The sequence below is a fragment of the Hypanus sabinus genome, unplaced genomic scaffold (genome assembly GCF_030144855.1).
Source record: "Hypanus sabinus isolate sHypSab1 unplaced genomic scaffold, sHypSab1.hap1 scaffold_1667, whole genome shotgun sequence".
NCBI classification, from domain to species: Eukaryota; Metazoa; Chordata; class Chondrichthyes; order Myliobatiformes; family Dasyatidae; genus Hypanus; species Hypanus sabinus.
The window spans coordinates 43,218-59,120 of record NW_026779750.1 but is presented as its reverse complement, the minus strand read 5'-3'; the positions used below and the strand labels follow the sequence as shown (position 1 = coordinate 59,120).

Sequence of the window (15,903 nt, the reverse complement as noted above, 5' to 3'; positions counted from 1 at the left end):
AGGACATAAACTTCAGATGTTCGGATTCGCTGGAAACAGAATCAGGAGTCCAGCACCAGGTAAGGACAGGTTCAGATGGGAAATGCTATGGTGCTTTATTACGCCCACTGGTCGCCCAGACAAGGAGGATAGGGAGATCAGTGCGGAGAGTACAAGTATACACAGGCATTTTAACGTAAGGGAGGAGACAGTGTTGGGTCTCTTAGAGTGCATTAAGACGTAAAAGTCTCCAGGCCCTGATGGGATATACCACACGTTACAGAGAGAGGCAAGTGAAGAGATTGCTGGGGCCTTGACCAATACACTTGTGACCAGCCTAGCCACAAGCAAACTCCGGGAGAACTGGCTAGTACCTCATATTGATCCGTCATTCAAGACGTGATCCAGGGAATAATCCTGATGAACATTGAAACTGCCGAGATACAGTCGGATGTGAGCCAAGTACTGATAAATGGGACCAGTGTAGACAGTGAGTGGATGGTCAGAACAGGTAAGGCCGGCCAAAGGCTGTTCCCGTGCTCTGTGACCCTCCACTCCGAACACGCTGAATTAAAGATGGTGGCACCACAAGGCATTGATTTCAAAACTCCACACACCTCTCCAACGTGAAATAAACCAGACTGAATCCCTTTGTCACCACTGCGAATATCTGTTTCTGTCAAGGTAACATACAGATTGGACACGTCAGCTAAACAACTGGCAATTGACGACGTTCCTTTGTCTTCATCGATTAATGTTGCTCCCTTGCAGCAAAACTAACCCTCTGACTGAGTCAGAATCAGTGATTTAAACCTGTCCCAAAATTCAGATGTTCAGACCTGGAGTCCAGCACCAGGTAAGGACAGGGTCATAGGGGAAATGCTATGGTGCTTTATTACGCCCACTGGTCGCCCTCGCAATGCTATTGTTTCTGTCAGTTCAATATTGTCCTTAGGGTTGCGTGGATTAACGAATATGTGTGTTTTATTCTGTTTGTGTGTTTTTTTGTTTTTACAAATACTTTATATATCTGGCAGTGATATTTAGGATAGAAATTCCTATAATAAATCTCACTGCCAGTTGATAAAAGTATGGAAGTCTACACTCAGGGGGCCAGCGGGGGGGGGGGGACATGGGCAACTCTGCACCCTTCTGCCCATCAGAGCTGTTCATCCTTCGTAACACTGGCAAGTCCACATCTGACATGTGGAGGGTGTTTAAAGTCCATCTGCACGGAGTATAGGGTATTTTGAAGTACGGGAGGAGACAGTGTTGGGTCTCTATGTTCGGTGCTCAGTGACGCTCTCTTGCACTCCGCTGTTGGAGTGCGTGGTTATTTGAGTTCTTGCCGCTTTCCTGTCGGATTTAATTAGTCTGCCCAATCTCACTGAGCTCTCTCATTAACGCCGCCTTTAGAACCGCTGTTCACTGGATTTTCCTTTGGTTTGATTCCGGACCATTCTCAGTAAACCGAGAGATTTATACTTGAGAATCTAAGCTGCTGATCAGTTTCCGTAACACTCAGACCACCCGGTCTGGCACCAGCGATCATTCCACTGATAACGTCACTTATATCACATTTATGTCCTATTCAGATGTTTGGGCTGAATAACAACTGAACCTGTTGACCGTATCTGCATGTGTTTGTGCTTTGAGTTGCAAGCAGATGATTAAGAGATTCGCATTAATGAGCTGGTATACTCTTGTACCTACCGAAGAGGCCATTTAGTGCATTTCCCATTTAGGCAAACCCTCACCCATCTTGAATATGAACACGGATGAGATCAGGGCCTGATTGTTGACGATTTGCATGTTTCTAACAACAGGCTGTCTCAGGCAAGGCAGTGGACAAAACACAATTATAAGGTGGGGATAATCTGGAGAGAGAGAGACCCGTCACTGTTCCCTCTAAACTGCGCGTCTGCATAACCAAAATGCTCCCGCGAACGGAGCCTTTGTTGTAGCGCAGATGGAATTAAACACTGTCGGATAAACGTTTATGAAACCTGATTTTTTTTTCTTTTTGTACTGCAATTTTATCCTATACTTTATTTAGTAATTAAAATCAAAAGAATGTTTGTTTTTTTCTCGTCTGTCTTCATCCTAAAATTTTCATAGATGAATTTTACAGAAGAGGACACATCAACGATGTTGTGCTTTTTTCAGGCTGTGTGAAAATTCCCGGCTCAGAGCAATGGTTGATCCACGCAGCGGCAAAAATAGTAATTAGAGGGAACATTGGGGACGAAGCACGTTGCATTCTATGCATATTAATCACGATTGAATATGGTACATTACCGTGCTTCCTGTTATAGAGGAGATGTTAAAAGTCAATAGAGTGGACAAAACGGTTTCACCGGGAACCTCTCTGGTATCCAGGAAATAATAATGAATAACGCAAGAAAAATTATTCATAATTTCGCCTTGTCCGTAGGAGCCTACTTTAAGGCAATGATGCTCAGGTGCTTAACAATATAGAACTAATTCGGAGCAGAGAATAACTAGACGGTCCATTTACTATAAATTCAAGAGCTTTTCGTTTTCGTCTCTCGAAAGATCACTATTAATGCCCCGATAATCACTTTTACTACATTTTCAGAACACTGTGTGTAGTACAACCCCCATTATAGGTATGAGCAAGGATGAGATCTGGGCCAAATTGCGCAATTAAGCTTTCAACATATCACGCATCATCTTGGATAATCCCAGTTCTGATACTGGGTCTTCCACAGATGCAATCTGCTGTACCGAGTTTCCAGCACTTTATAAGATGACGCAGGAATATGGCATTGGTGCGAAAAAAAAATCAACCATGATTGAATGATGGAGGAGACTCGATGGACTGAATCACTTCATTCTGCTCTGATATCTTATCATGACTGAATGATGAGTCCTTCGTATCCCGTATCAGGATTTGTGACGTGTGAGGGACAGTTAATGATTTGTTCCATGAGATCCTTTTATTTGTCTTCAGCGTTTAAATTTCAGTGAGATTCGCTTTTGAAAAAAATGAGCAGAAATACTTTTTTCTCCTTTGTATTGTTAATGTGCTTCATTATCTCTCTGGTTAAAGTTAGACCTGCGGTGAGAGATTTATTGGAAGAAAAGCCCACAGCTGGAAAGAAGCCACGACTGAGAACGAGGGAACAGCGACAAGTGAACCAGCCCGAGGACTGAGAGTACCAACTGAAGAGAAACCTCTGACTCAGAGTTTTCATTGATTCAGTCAGGAGAAAGTTTGGTGAGTCTCATTCACTCGAACACTGGTCCTGCAAACATTACATATCTTTACAAAGGAAGGAATGAAATAGGTGGAATGCCTCGGTCAGACCAATTTGCAATCACTCCAGGTCTGGTAATGTGCTTTCAGAAGCCCAGCTCTTTAAAGTCACTCACATTCTCTGAGTGTTTGCTCATTTGAAGGTGCTGCATCATCTGAAGAAGCTTTTGGTTAGTTCTGATGTTTCCTTGTTACGTTATAATCATCTTAAAATGCGTTGACAATTTCCTCCCAGAGTGGGCTGAACACTCTGAATTTGCATTTTATTGCTCTGTGACTCTGTCAGTAGATGCGCCAGGTATCAGTGAACAGGTATGGTGTGGAAGTGGTTACTAACAGGGAATGTTTGGTCCCCATGCCAAATGCTACAGGGGATGGAAATACTGTCATATTTGCAAAGTAGTCGTACTCTCTGACTCACTGTCTGCTTGTTGTGAAATTTAGAGCCTCACCAGCAGGTGGAGCTGTCCTGCAGAGCGACCAAAGTGTGAACAAGACGACGACAATCAACAATCGTCAGTCAGAATCAGAATGGACAAAGGTATGATCACAGGGATCTTTGAATTAAACTTTTATTGCGTTTGTATACAATAGTTCAGATGAAAGAACTGACAGAGGTGTTAACAGTGCATAGAAGAGTTTCATCCAGCAGTGTCATTTATCCCACTGGTAAAGCGGCCTTGAGTAATTGATCAACCCAACAGTTCCAGCGCAGGGACCTGACACCAGTAATGGTCGAATCACTCCGCTCATCATACAAACCTTCAGCTGAGTGAAAGGAGCAGGGACTCCTGAATCAGGTGGTCGTGAGTGAAACAGAGACAGGAATGTGACAGCGATCTTGTGGTTTATGTTCATGTTCAGGGTCAGGGTCCATTTCAGACAGGCCCTGATATGTAAGACATCCTCAACTTTCACATAAAATTCAGAAGCAGATGATAGGAGCATTTCCGGGATTTCAGAGATTCTATGATAACACAGCATTTCAGGTTTTGGAGGGAAAGCTGCCAACTCCCCCTTGGTTTTTCTTGCCTGCTACGCAAAGGAGGAGGGGTGTCACCGAAATCTGTTTTCTGTAGCGGAGCGGAGATCACTGCCGGTGCTGGGAATGGCTGAGGATCAGGAGGCAGCTAATTGTAGATACATTTGTGATCTGCTTCGGAGTTTTAACACCCCAGTGAATGTCTGGGCTGTGGAGAAATGGTGAACCTGAGTTTCTAAATATTTCCTTCTTGATATGATCTTCTACCTGAATTTAAATTCCCAGGATCTTGGCTGAGAAACCCGGCATACCCAATGACCAAATGTCTGTGTCACCTGTAGACATTGTGATTGTGCTCAAATCTGAGATTCCAGCTGGAATAAAAACGATGCTGCAGCCTGGAAACGGGTCCTTCGGCCCATATAATTCATGCTGATCTAAATGTCCCATTTTCCTGCAGTTTTCCCAAACTTCCCTCGTAAACTTCTTCTCCCCTTTTTCCTGCCCACATTCTCTCAATTTTGTAATTTTATTTGTGTTTGCGGCCTCTTCCGGATGCATGTAATTTATACCCATCAGCTACCACGTGAAAAAATGCCCCTTTGGTCCCTTTTAAATCTCTGCCCTCGAGCCTCAGACTTCCTTACCCGGGCAAAAAGACTGTGACCATCTACCCTATCTGCACACCTGATTTGTGTGTGTGTGTGTGTGTGTGTGTGTGTGTGTGTGTGTGTGTGTGTGGTGTGTGTGTGTGTGTGTGTGTGTGTGTGTGTGTGTGTGTGTGTGTGTGTGTGTGTGTCTGTGTGTCTGTGTGTGTGTGTGTGTGTGTGTGTGTGTGTGTGTGTGTGTGTGTGTGTGTGTGTGTGTGTGCGCGTGTGTGTGATCACCCTTCAAGCTCCTGAGCTCCAGGGCAAGCTGTCCCAGCCCAACCATATAACACAAAAAACAACACCCTAGCCCAGTACCGTAGTGTTCATTCTTCACGTCACACTTTCCAGCTTCATCACCTCCATCCTATAGATTAGCAACTGTAACTACACACAAAGCTCTATAACCAAGACTTTGCCAATGACATGCATAGTTGTTACATGATGATCAGCAGGTGGGGGAGAAGATGGCAAACAGGGGAGAGGACAGCATAGATCGCAAGGGAATGGTCAGCCTGCGACCCAGGGGACCAGAGGACGTGTGTCTCAAGGGAATGGTCAGTCGGTGACCAAGGGGACTCCAGTTCCCTTGTCCAGTCTCCAGCCCGTCGTGTGACAAAGCAAGTGGAGAATGTGTGATCCAGCAGACTGGACCATGTGTAATCCCGTTGCTGGTCTTTGTGTGACACAGACTACTGGACAGTTAGTGACCGAGGGAGATTTTAGCTTGTGGAAGATAATCACAGTGATATTTCCCAGTATCACCGGACACCGGTGCATTATGATCCCGTGGTCACCCGTGTGTTCAACTGCTGTGATTAGTATTACTGTGCTTGCCGTGCTATTTTACTGGGAGTAAATGTGTCCAGTCACCAGCTTATCGTGATGGTCACCTGACAGGATGAACGGGTCACATTAACCAGCAGATTTCCACTCCAAATCTGGTCAGCCAGAGTCTCGGCTCCATTGCAAACTGAATCCGTTTTGCTCAGATCTAAATCATACTTGTATAACCTGCAATTCATCACTTATTTCAGGTGCGAAATGGAAACGAGCAGGGAAAAGACTGAAGAGGATTTTAACAGGCAGATCATCGAGGGAAGATGATCTGGACACGGGAAGCAAGGTACCAAAGCAGGGTCAGATTGAGAGCGGTGTCCCAATGGAATGCGATCCGGCCGCAGAGGAGGAGGAGCAAATTCAGCCCAGAGAGAGTGACGTCAGAGACACTGATCCGGACCCTGGAACCGGCACAAGTGAGGCGACTATCTGTCAGCCCAGAGACAGTGACGTCAGGGACACTGATCCAGACCCTGGAACCGGCACAAGTGAGGCGACTGCCTGTCAGCTCGGAAGCTCATTGAACACAGGACTGTCAAGTCCCAAAGAAGGAGCGGGTGAGTGAAATATGAGGGTGATGTGCTCACAGAATGCGGCAGGGTGGAGGGCAAAGGTGAGGTCTTGTTGGAGGGTTGGTCGGAGGAGAGGGAAAATGTGTGGGTGTGGTACATGTGGTGCACTGGGCAGCCATTACCCCACTACAGGAAATGTACTACCTGCTCTGAGGATTTCCAGGATGTGAATTGGAGGAAATGCAGCTGTCCAGATGAGGAGAGTGTTTCCGGGATGTGTATCAGGGGAAATGTATTCGCCAGGATGGAGAGAGTATCTCTGGGAAGCGAATATTACCAACAGTGCCAACATTTATGCCCATCCAAATTTAAATAGGTGAATGGGTCGGATGGGGGATGGACTGGTTTATATTAAATGTGGTTCTTCTATTACGTAATGCCTAGAACATTGTTGGTTAGGCTTTAAGGCAAGTGTTAGATTCAAGTCAAGTCAAGTCAAGTCACTTTTTTATTGCCATTTCGACCATTACTGCTGATACAGTACATAGTAAAAATGAGTCATTTTTCAGGACCATGGTGTTACATGACACATTACACAAATTAGACTGAACTACATAAAAAACAACACAGAGGAAAAGAAACACACACACAACATCTACACTAAACTACACACCAATCTAGGACTGCATAAAGTGCACAAAACAGTGCAGACACTATATACGTGACAATAGGGCAATAAGGTGTCAGTCCAGGCGCTGGGTATTGTGGATTCTGATAGCTTGGGGGAAGAAACTGTTACGTAGTCTGGCCGGGAGAGCCCGAATGCTTCGGTGCATGTTCCCAGCTGGCAGGAGGGAGAAGAGATTGTATGAGGGGTGCATGGATCCTTTATAATGCTGATGGCTTTACGGATGCAGCGTGTGGCGTAAGTGTCCGTGATGGCGGGAAGAGAGACCTCGATGGTCTTCTCAGCTGGCTTCACGATATGCTACAGGGTCTTGCGGTCTGAGATGGTGCAATTTCCGAACCAGGCAGTGGTGCAGCTGCTCAGGATGCTCTCAATACAACCCCTGTAGAATGTGATGAGGATGGGGGGTGGGAGATGGACTTTCCTCAGCATTCGCAGAAAGTGGAGACGCTGCTGGGCTTTCCTTTCTGTGGAGCTGGTGTTGTGGGACCAGTTGAGATTCTCAGCTAGATGTACACCAAGAAATTAGTTTTGTTCACAGAGACAGGCTGCTGGCTCTGCACCAGTCCGTTAGCTGCTGCACCTCCTCTCTGTAAGCTGACTTGTCGTTCTTGCTGTGTGTTGCAGCACAGTCGTGGGTCAGCAGAGTGAACAGCAGTGGTCTGTGCACACAGCCATAGGGAGACTCCGTGCTCAGTGTGATGGTGTTGGAGATGGAGAATTAATCCAATTTTGTATCTGTAGGCAGGTTCAAGACGTGGTTTTTTGTTGAGTTGGGTGAGAACGGTGGAGACGAGGGATATCTGAGTTCAAGCCTACATTTTCCTTTTTATATTCACAGAGCCAGGGTTTACAATCTCCGACCTCCTGGCACAGGGGGAGGAATATCGACTGTACCAGCTGACAAAGTTCTACAGGGACAGACTCAAACAAGCAATTGAAGAAAAGGTTGAGAGACTCGGTTTGATGTTGACAAAGGAGGGACATTTCAGTAGAGAAGAAAATGAGGTGAGTGCAGTTCGTGTATTGTCACTGATCTGCTGGTATCAGGGGGAATTGTGATCAACATTAATCTCCTGCACGTTTTAGGAGATCGACCTGGGAATGGAGACATTGAGCTCTGACTTGTCTCTCGCAGATCTGGTTTCAGTTTTTAAGGTGGGGAGCACTGGGAACTGCAGGTTTAGCATCACCTTTTCCTGTGTCACCTGTTGTATTTATCAGTGTGAAGTAAGAGCAGTGGCTGCATATCTGGACTTCCAAAAGTCATTCAGTCTGAAACTAATTTCAAAACTTGGCTGAACTGTCGGGTAGCTTCACCTCATCTCATTAATCCAGGATGAGTATTAAACTGTCAATTGGGTCAACCGGCTTCACTGCGGTACCTGAGGGAGGGAAACCAGCTAACCACAGCTTGTCTTGGCTCCGTGAGATCCCAAACAATGTGTGGCTGACTTGTCATAGTCACAGCAAATTACAGTGCAGAAACAGGCCTTTGGCCCATCTATTGCATGGCAGACTACAGAATCTACTTATTCCCATTGACCTGAACCTGGCCATGGCGCTCGATACACTCATTACGCAAGCATCTATTCAGAATTCTCTTCAGCACTTGCACTACTTGCCCTGCTAGCTAGTTTTGCACTCTCACCACCCTCTGAGTAAACCGGTTTCACCTTTGTACCCTTTGAACTTTTCACCCTTCACCCTTTAGTGATCACCTCTTGTTGTAGTACCTCTTTACCTCAGTACAAAATGCCTGCTTGCATTTATCCGATCTATATCCCAATGTAATTGTGTACACTTCTATCAAATCTCCGCTCAATCTTGCATGTTCCAACGAATAAAGTCCTAATCAGTTCACTCTTTTCTTATAACTTAGGTTTTCCAGTCCAGGTAACATCCTTGTAATGTTTTTTTCTGTACTCTTTCAAACTTATTTCCATCTGTCTCTCCATAGGCCTCTCCAACGTCTTATACAACATCATATCGTACACGATATTTTCATTTACCAAGGTTAATGCGCTAAGAAACTTTCTTTCAGAGCCTAGCAACATTTGCTGCCACTTTTAATGACTTATGTTCCTGTATTCCCAGATCACTTTGTTCTACCGGTCTCTCAGTAAGATCTACCCTGATTGGTCCATCAGCCTGCATTAAGTTGCATCTTCCCCTTTTAAGCGCATTCTTCAGTTGGTCCAGACCTCACTGCAAGGTCGTGTAGTCTTCCTCTTTGTCCACTGCACCTTCCAAATGTTGGAGTCAACAGCAAATTTGCTGATGCTGTTAACCGTAATTTCAACCAGATCATTGATATAGATGACAAACAACAACAGGCACAGCACCGATCCCCGTGTCACTGCACGAGATACAGGCACCAATCAGAAATGCAACAATCTATAGTGTCTAATCCAGTTTACTACTTTATCTTGAATGCTAAGCAACTGAATCTTCTAGACCGACCTCCTATACGGGACCTTGACAAATACCGTGCTGACGTCCATGTAGACAATATCCACAAGCTTGCCTGCATCAACTTTCTTGTTAACTTCCACGAAAAACTCTGAGATTGATTGGATGTGAAAGATCACGCACAAAGCTGATATCGTACGACCACAAACATCAACAGTTTGATCTAAAAGTGCAGAAGAAAGCACAAAACATAAATCTGCTGACTGGCTGATATCTCATGATCCCAAAAAATCAACAGGTTGTCCTGAAAGGGAAGGGGCAAACAAAAAATAAATCTGCTAACTTGCTGAATATCTGACTAATGAGAGACAGGGACACACCATTTCAGCTCCTTGGAGCTCACAAACAGTGATTGTCTTGTCCTAGATCTGACCTATTCAGCCATGAGTGGTATTAGAAAATCAAGTGTGTTGCACCCGTGAGGAACTCTGTTCCCGTTGGGATTCATTGGCGCTGTTTGTAATGAATCACACAGGTATTATCCAAAGGCAAGATGGGTAATCTGTAAATATGATGCCGATCTATAAATTCGTCATCTGGAGACGTCTGCTTTACTGGTTAAATTTCTTTCACAACGGTAACTCCTCAGACCTGGTAGTAGTGAAACTGAGGGATTATTTTACAGTGCAGTGGACCATCAGGGAATTATGCAGATTTGTTACATAATTGTTGTCCATTCATCGTGTTATGGAAAACCTTTCCAATTCCCTACTGGTAACTGTTCTAGGAGATCATCCATTCAAATCTGGGACAGAGAACATAGAACATAGAACAGTACAGCACGGTACAGGCCCTTCGGCCCACAACGTTGTGCTTACCCTTAAACGCTGCCTCTCTTATTTCTCAGAGCAATGTCCTAAGCCCATCCATATTCAGTTACCTTAATTCCAGCATAGGTGTATGTTGCTTGAAGACTATTCAAAGTTTAATTCATAATTTTTCAGTTAATCAGGAAGCCCATGCCTGCGTTCAGGAAGTCATTACCATTTTACAGTATGAGTGCCAGGCAGTAACCATCTCCATTATAAGATAGCCGCACTGACATTTCTTAATCTTATTTTGTCTTTACACATCATGAGACCATAAGAGCACAATTGTCCATTAGGCCCATCGATTCTGCTCCGCCATTACATCATGGGGATTTACTATCCCCCTCAACCCCATTCTCCTGCCTTCGCCCAGTGAACTTTTCTGATCACTAGTCAAGAAGATATCAACCTCTGTTTTAAATATACTCAATGACCTATTCTCCGCAGCTGTCACTGCCAATGAATTCTACAGATTCACTACTCCTCAGCTAAATAATCTCCTCATCTCTGCTCTAAATGGACGTCCCTCTAATCTGAGGCTGTTCCGTCCGGTTCTAGACTCCCCCACTTAGAAGCATCATCTCCACGTCCTCTCAATGCCTTTTGATATTCCACAGGTTGCAACTAGATTCCCCCTCATACTCCCACACTCCAGCCACTACAGGTGCATCCAGGATCCATTCCCATCAAAATCTAGTTTAATATCACAGGTTCTGTTCGGTTAGATTCCTCTCTGGATTTTTCACAACGCCATCACATATTTTCTCTGATCAGGGGATCAAAATATGCAGGTGCGGTCTGGCCAGTGCTTGTGCTTATATTCTGATCCTCTCGAAATGAATACTGGCATTGTATTTGTCTTTCCTAACACAGACTCAACCTGCACGGAATCCTGCACCAGGTCTCCAGAGACACTTTACAACTCCGATTTCTGAATTTTCTCCCAGATTCAAAAATAGTCTACTTCTTCATTATTTCTGCTAAAGTATATGGCCACGTACCTCACAATACCACATTCCAATTGCCACTGATATGTCCATTTTTTCATCGGTCTATGTGGGACACCTGGTCAAAGGTCCTCGGGAAGTCCAAGTAAACAACTTGCACTGACTCTCTGTTGTCGACCCAGCATGCTGTTCTCTGAAAAAATTCCAACAGTTCTGTCAGGCATGATTCCCTTCCATGGATGTTGGCCTTTTTCTTATCATGTGCGTCCGAATACCCCAAAACCTTATCCTCAATTATCAGCTGCTGACTTCTTCACAAACGCGGATCAGACTAACTGGCCTATAGTTTAAAAATGATCTGTCCTCCGGAACCATTCCAAAATCTAGTGATTCTTGAGCGATCATTACTAATGTCTCCACAATCTCTTCAGCCTCCTCTTTCAGAAGCAATCAGGTGAGTTCATCTGGACTCATCTATCTTCAGAACTTTCAGCTTTCCGATCGACTTCTCCGCAATAATTGCAAATACACTCACTTCTGCCACCGGACATTCTCAAATATCTGGCACGTTCTAGTGTTTTTACAATGAGGACTGACGCAAAATGCTGACCAATATCTTCCGGCATTTCCTTGTCCCCTGACAGTACCTCTCCACTGTCATTTTCTGTGGTCCAATATCCACTCTCCTCTCTTTCAATCTTCATATATCAGACGTACATTTTGGTAAGCTATCTTACATTATTCTCTCGCCTGCCTTCCTATTTCATATTTTCTCTATTTACGGTTTTTGAATTACCTTCTGTTGATTTGTAAAAACATCCCAGTCCTCCAGCTTTCTGCTATATTTTGTAATACTCTGTGCCCTCACCTTTGCTTTTGTGCTGCTTTGACTACCTCGTCAGCCACGGTTGATCATCCTCCCTTTAGAATAATTCTTCATCATTGTGATTGTTTGTCCTCCGAGAAACTTCAGCCATTCCTGCTCTGCCATTGTCCCTGTTAGTGTCATTTTCGAATTTATTAATGCCCAGCTCCGCTCTCATGCCTAGATAATTCATTTATTCTACTGTAGCACTGATACCTCTAACTTTACCTTCTCCCTTTCAACCTGCTGGCTGAGTTTTTCTATTTTATGATCACTGCCTCTTAAGGGTTTATTCAGTTGAAGCTTCCTAATCAAATCTGGTTCAATACACAACACAGAATCCAGATCTGCCTTTCCTGTAGTGGGCTCAACCATAAGCTTCTCTCAGAAGCCATCTCATAGGCATTCTATACATTCCTTCACTTGGGATTCAGTACCGACCTGATTTTCCAAAGCTACCTGGATATTGAAACTCCCCGTGACAATTTTAGCATTGACCTTTTTCCATGCCACTCCTCTCCCCCATTGTAATTTGTAGCCCACATCCTGGCTACTGTTAACATGCCTGTATATAATTTCCTTCAGGGTCACTTTACCCACGCAGTTTCTTAACATCCAAATCATCTAATCCGACCTCACCTCTTTCTCAGGACTTCTCATTTTTAATGACAGCAGTTTCGACCCAACACTTTCACCTACCTGCATATCCTTTCGATTCAATATTTATCCTTGGATTTAACCATCCAACTATAAACTTTTGTCAGCCATGATTCAGTGATGCCCGCCATCCATTTGATTTTGCTCTCTCTCTCTCCCCTCTCTTCCGTTCTTGTTGTCACATCTTGTTGATGTAATGCTGCACATTGACAGATCAAGGAAATTAATCACATCGCATCTACTGCAGAGTGTCAGTAAATCCTTATTCTTACACACTATTGATTTAGAATTTCCTTCAGTTACTGTTTCTCTGTTAATGACTGAACCCAGAGAGGATGAGGCAGCAGCCCAGTGACTGCATCTGTTCTGAAGCTGCTGGTGCAATGAACAGATACATTCCTGCACATTCTCCATGTCTGTCTGTCTGCTCCACAATAAGTCCATTGTTTCCTTTTGTAGAAAGTCACTGAGCTGATAGAGAAGGGAAACCGGGCAGAGAGTTCCAGACTCTTCCTCAGTCTGGTGAATGGCAAAGGCTCCCGGGCCCGGAGGGCGATGTGGGAATCCTTTCTGATGTGGAGGACTGAGTTACCGAAGTTGGACAGAATACTGAGGGAAATACAGGAACTCGGTATGTTAAAACCACGCACTGAACACAAAGGCACAATGAGATAAACAATTTAGTTATTTTAATTATTTCAGCTCTGTTTCAATGGATTCATTTTTATATTTAAACAGGTCCTGATCCACAGGAATACATGAACATCGCCCAAGGTTTATCTGAATTACCCACTCAGCTGATAGGTGAGTGATCAAATGCACAGTTTAAACCACATCTCAAGTGTTAGTCTGTGACTTGGTAAAACCTGGGAATCAAAATTCGCCATTAATCATTCTGCGCTATCTGGATTCAAGTAACAATTCAAAGAATCTCTCTTGCAACTTGAATATTCTACATTGTATTTTTCTATTAATCCAGCTGTTGGTTCTGATGAAGCCTTCACTCCAAGTCCTAACGCTCTGGGAATCCCCGCACACCCTTGGGAGACTCCTTGACCCAGTCAAGGTGACTTTTCTATCTTCAGACCTTTCATCTTCCAAGCCCCTTTTCCTCTGTAATAGCACTACATGCAATTCTGTTCGCTGATGTTCTTTACCTTTTGGAATTCTGCCAGTGACTTGCACAGAGTTTGTCTGGCATTTCCTTTTCACCCGTTACTGCAACTACAACAGCAGTTTCTAGTGGTCCGATATCGACCCTCTCCCTTTTTTCACTATTTATATATCTGGGAAAGAAAAAAGTATATACATTGGTATCCTTTCTTATATTATTGACCATTTCCTTGCATTTCCTGCACATTCATGTATAACTAGGAGCATCTATCACACAGTTACCTCCGACATGACCCTAGTCACTACACTCTAGACACTAGAATACTACAGCACGGTACAGGCTCTTCCGCCCTGGATGTTGTGCCGACCCAAGTATTCCTTTAAAAAGAGTACTAAACCCACACTACCCCGTGACCCTCTATTTTTCTTTCATTCATGTGCCTGTCCAAGAGGTTCTTAAATACCCTTAATGTTTTAGCTTCCACCACCATCCCTGGCAAGTTGTTCCAGGCACCCACAAACCTTTGTAAAAAACGTACCCCTGATGTCTCCCCTAAACTTCCCTCCATTAACTTTGTACATACGCCCTCTAGTGTTTGCTGTTGGTGACCTGGGAAACAGGTACTAGCAATCCACCCTATCTATGCCTCTTATTAGTTTTTTAGACCTCTATCAAGTGCTCTCTCATCCTTCTGCGCTCCAAAGAGAAAAGTCCCAGCTCTGCTAACCTTGCTTCACATGACTTGTTCTCCAAACCAGGCAACATCCTGGTAAATCTCCTCTGCACCCTCGGCATGACTTCCACATCCTTCCTATAATGAGGTGACTGGAATTGAACACAATACTCTAAGTGCGGTCTCACCAGAGAGTTGTAGATCTGCAACTTTGCCTCTCCACACTTGAACTCAATCTGCCTATTAATGAAGCTTAGCATCCCATCGCCCTTCTTAACTATCCTATCAATCCGTGCAGCGACCTTAAGGGATGTATGGATTTGAACACCAAGCTCCCTCTGTTCATCCACACTCTTAAGTAACCAACGATTAAAGTTGTACTCAGCATTCTGGTTTGTCCTTCCAAAATGCATCACCTCACACTTATCCGGATTGAACCCCATCTGCCACTTTTCTGCCCAAATCTGCACTGTCTGTATCCTCTTGTAACCTTCGACAACCTATAGCTCCATCCACAACTCCTCCAATCTTCATGTCATCCACAAATTTACTCACCCATTCTTCCTCCTCTACATCCAGGTCATTTATAAAAATCACAAATAGCAGGGGCTCCAGGACAGATCCCTGCGGCACTCCACTAGTCACAGACCTCCAGGCAGAATACTTTCCTTCCACTACTACCCTCTGCTTTTTTCCTGTAAGCCAATTATTTATCCAAACAGCCAAGGTTCCACCTATCCCGTGCCTCATGACTTTCTGGATGAGTCTCTCGTGAGTGTCTCCATGTCGACCACATTTACTACCGTACCTTCATCAATTGCTTTTTGTTACCTCTTCAAAAAACTCAATTAGCCTCGTGAGGCACGACCTTCCCTTCACAAAGCCATGTTGACTCAGACAGTAAATTCCAGGCACCCACAACTATGTTAAAAAACTACCCACAATTGCTGTAAATTTACCCCATCTCACCTTAACCAAATGCCCTCTGGTACCAGACACCAGTCATATGTAAAAATAAAACAACAAAATATAGGCTGTCGACCAAACTCTCATCTCTCAAACTTGTACACCTCTGTCAGATCTCTATTTTAACTCCAGAATAAACAAACCAAGTTTATCGAACTTCTTCTTGTAGCACATGTCACCGACTCCAGGCAAGATCCTGATGAACCTGTTCTTCACCCTCTCCAATCCTTCCAAGAGCTGGACAATCAGAAGTGAACACAAGTCTCCAGATGTTCACTAAAACCATAAGACCTAGTAGCAGAACTAAGCCATTCGGCTCAGTGAATTTACTCTTCAATTCCTCTCTACCCCATTTTCCCAGTAAACGTTGACATTCTTCATAATCAGGAACATATCGAGCTGCATGTTAAATATATTCAATCAAGTGTCTCACTCAGCCGTCTATGACAATAACTTCACAGATTCACCACCC

General features: G+C 44.2%; 1 protein-coding gene across 1 annotated transcript in view; it reads left to right on the top strand.

Annotated features, from left to right (window-relative positions):
• Positions 1-3,858: 3,858 nt before the first annotated feature.
• Positions 3,859-15,903, top strand: part of LOC132387262 (uncharacterized) — a 31,342-nt gene continuing 19,297 nt past the window's right edge. Inside the window, exons 1-5 of the mRNA XM_059959614.1 lie at positions 3,859-3,928; positions 5,926-6,102; positions 7,770-7,936; positions 13,138-13,309; positions 13,417-13,482. Coding sequence (XP_059815597.1) covers positions 3,859-3,928; positions 5,926-6,102; positions 7,770-7,936; positions 13,138-13,309; positions 13,417-13,482 — 652 coding nt within the window. The remainder of the gene's footprint in view (positions 3,929-5,925; positions 6,103-7,769; positions 7,937-13,137; positions 13,310-13,416; positions 13,483-15,903) is intronic.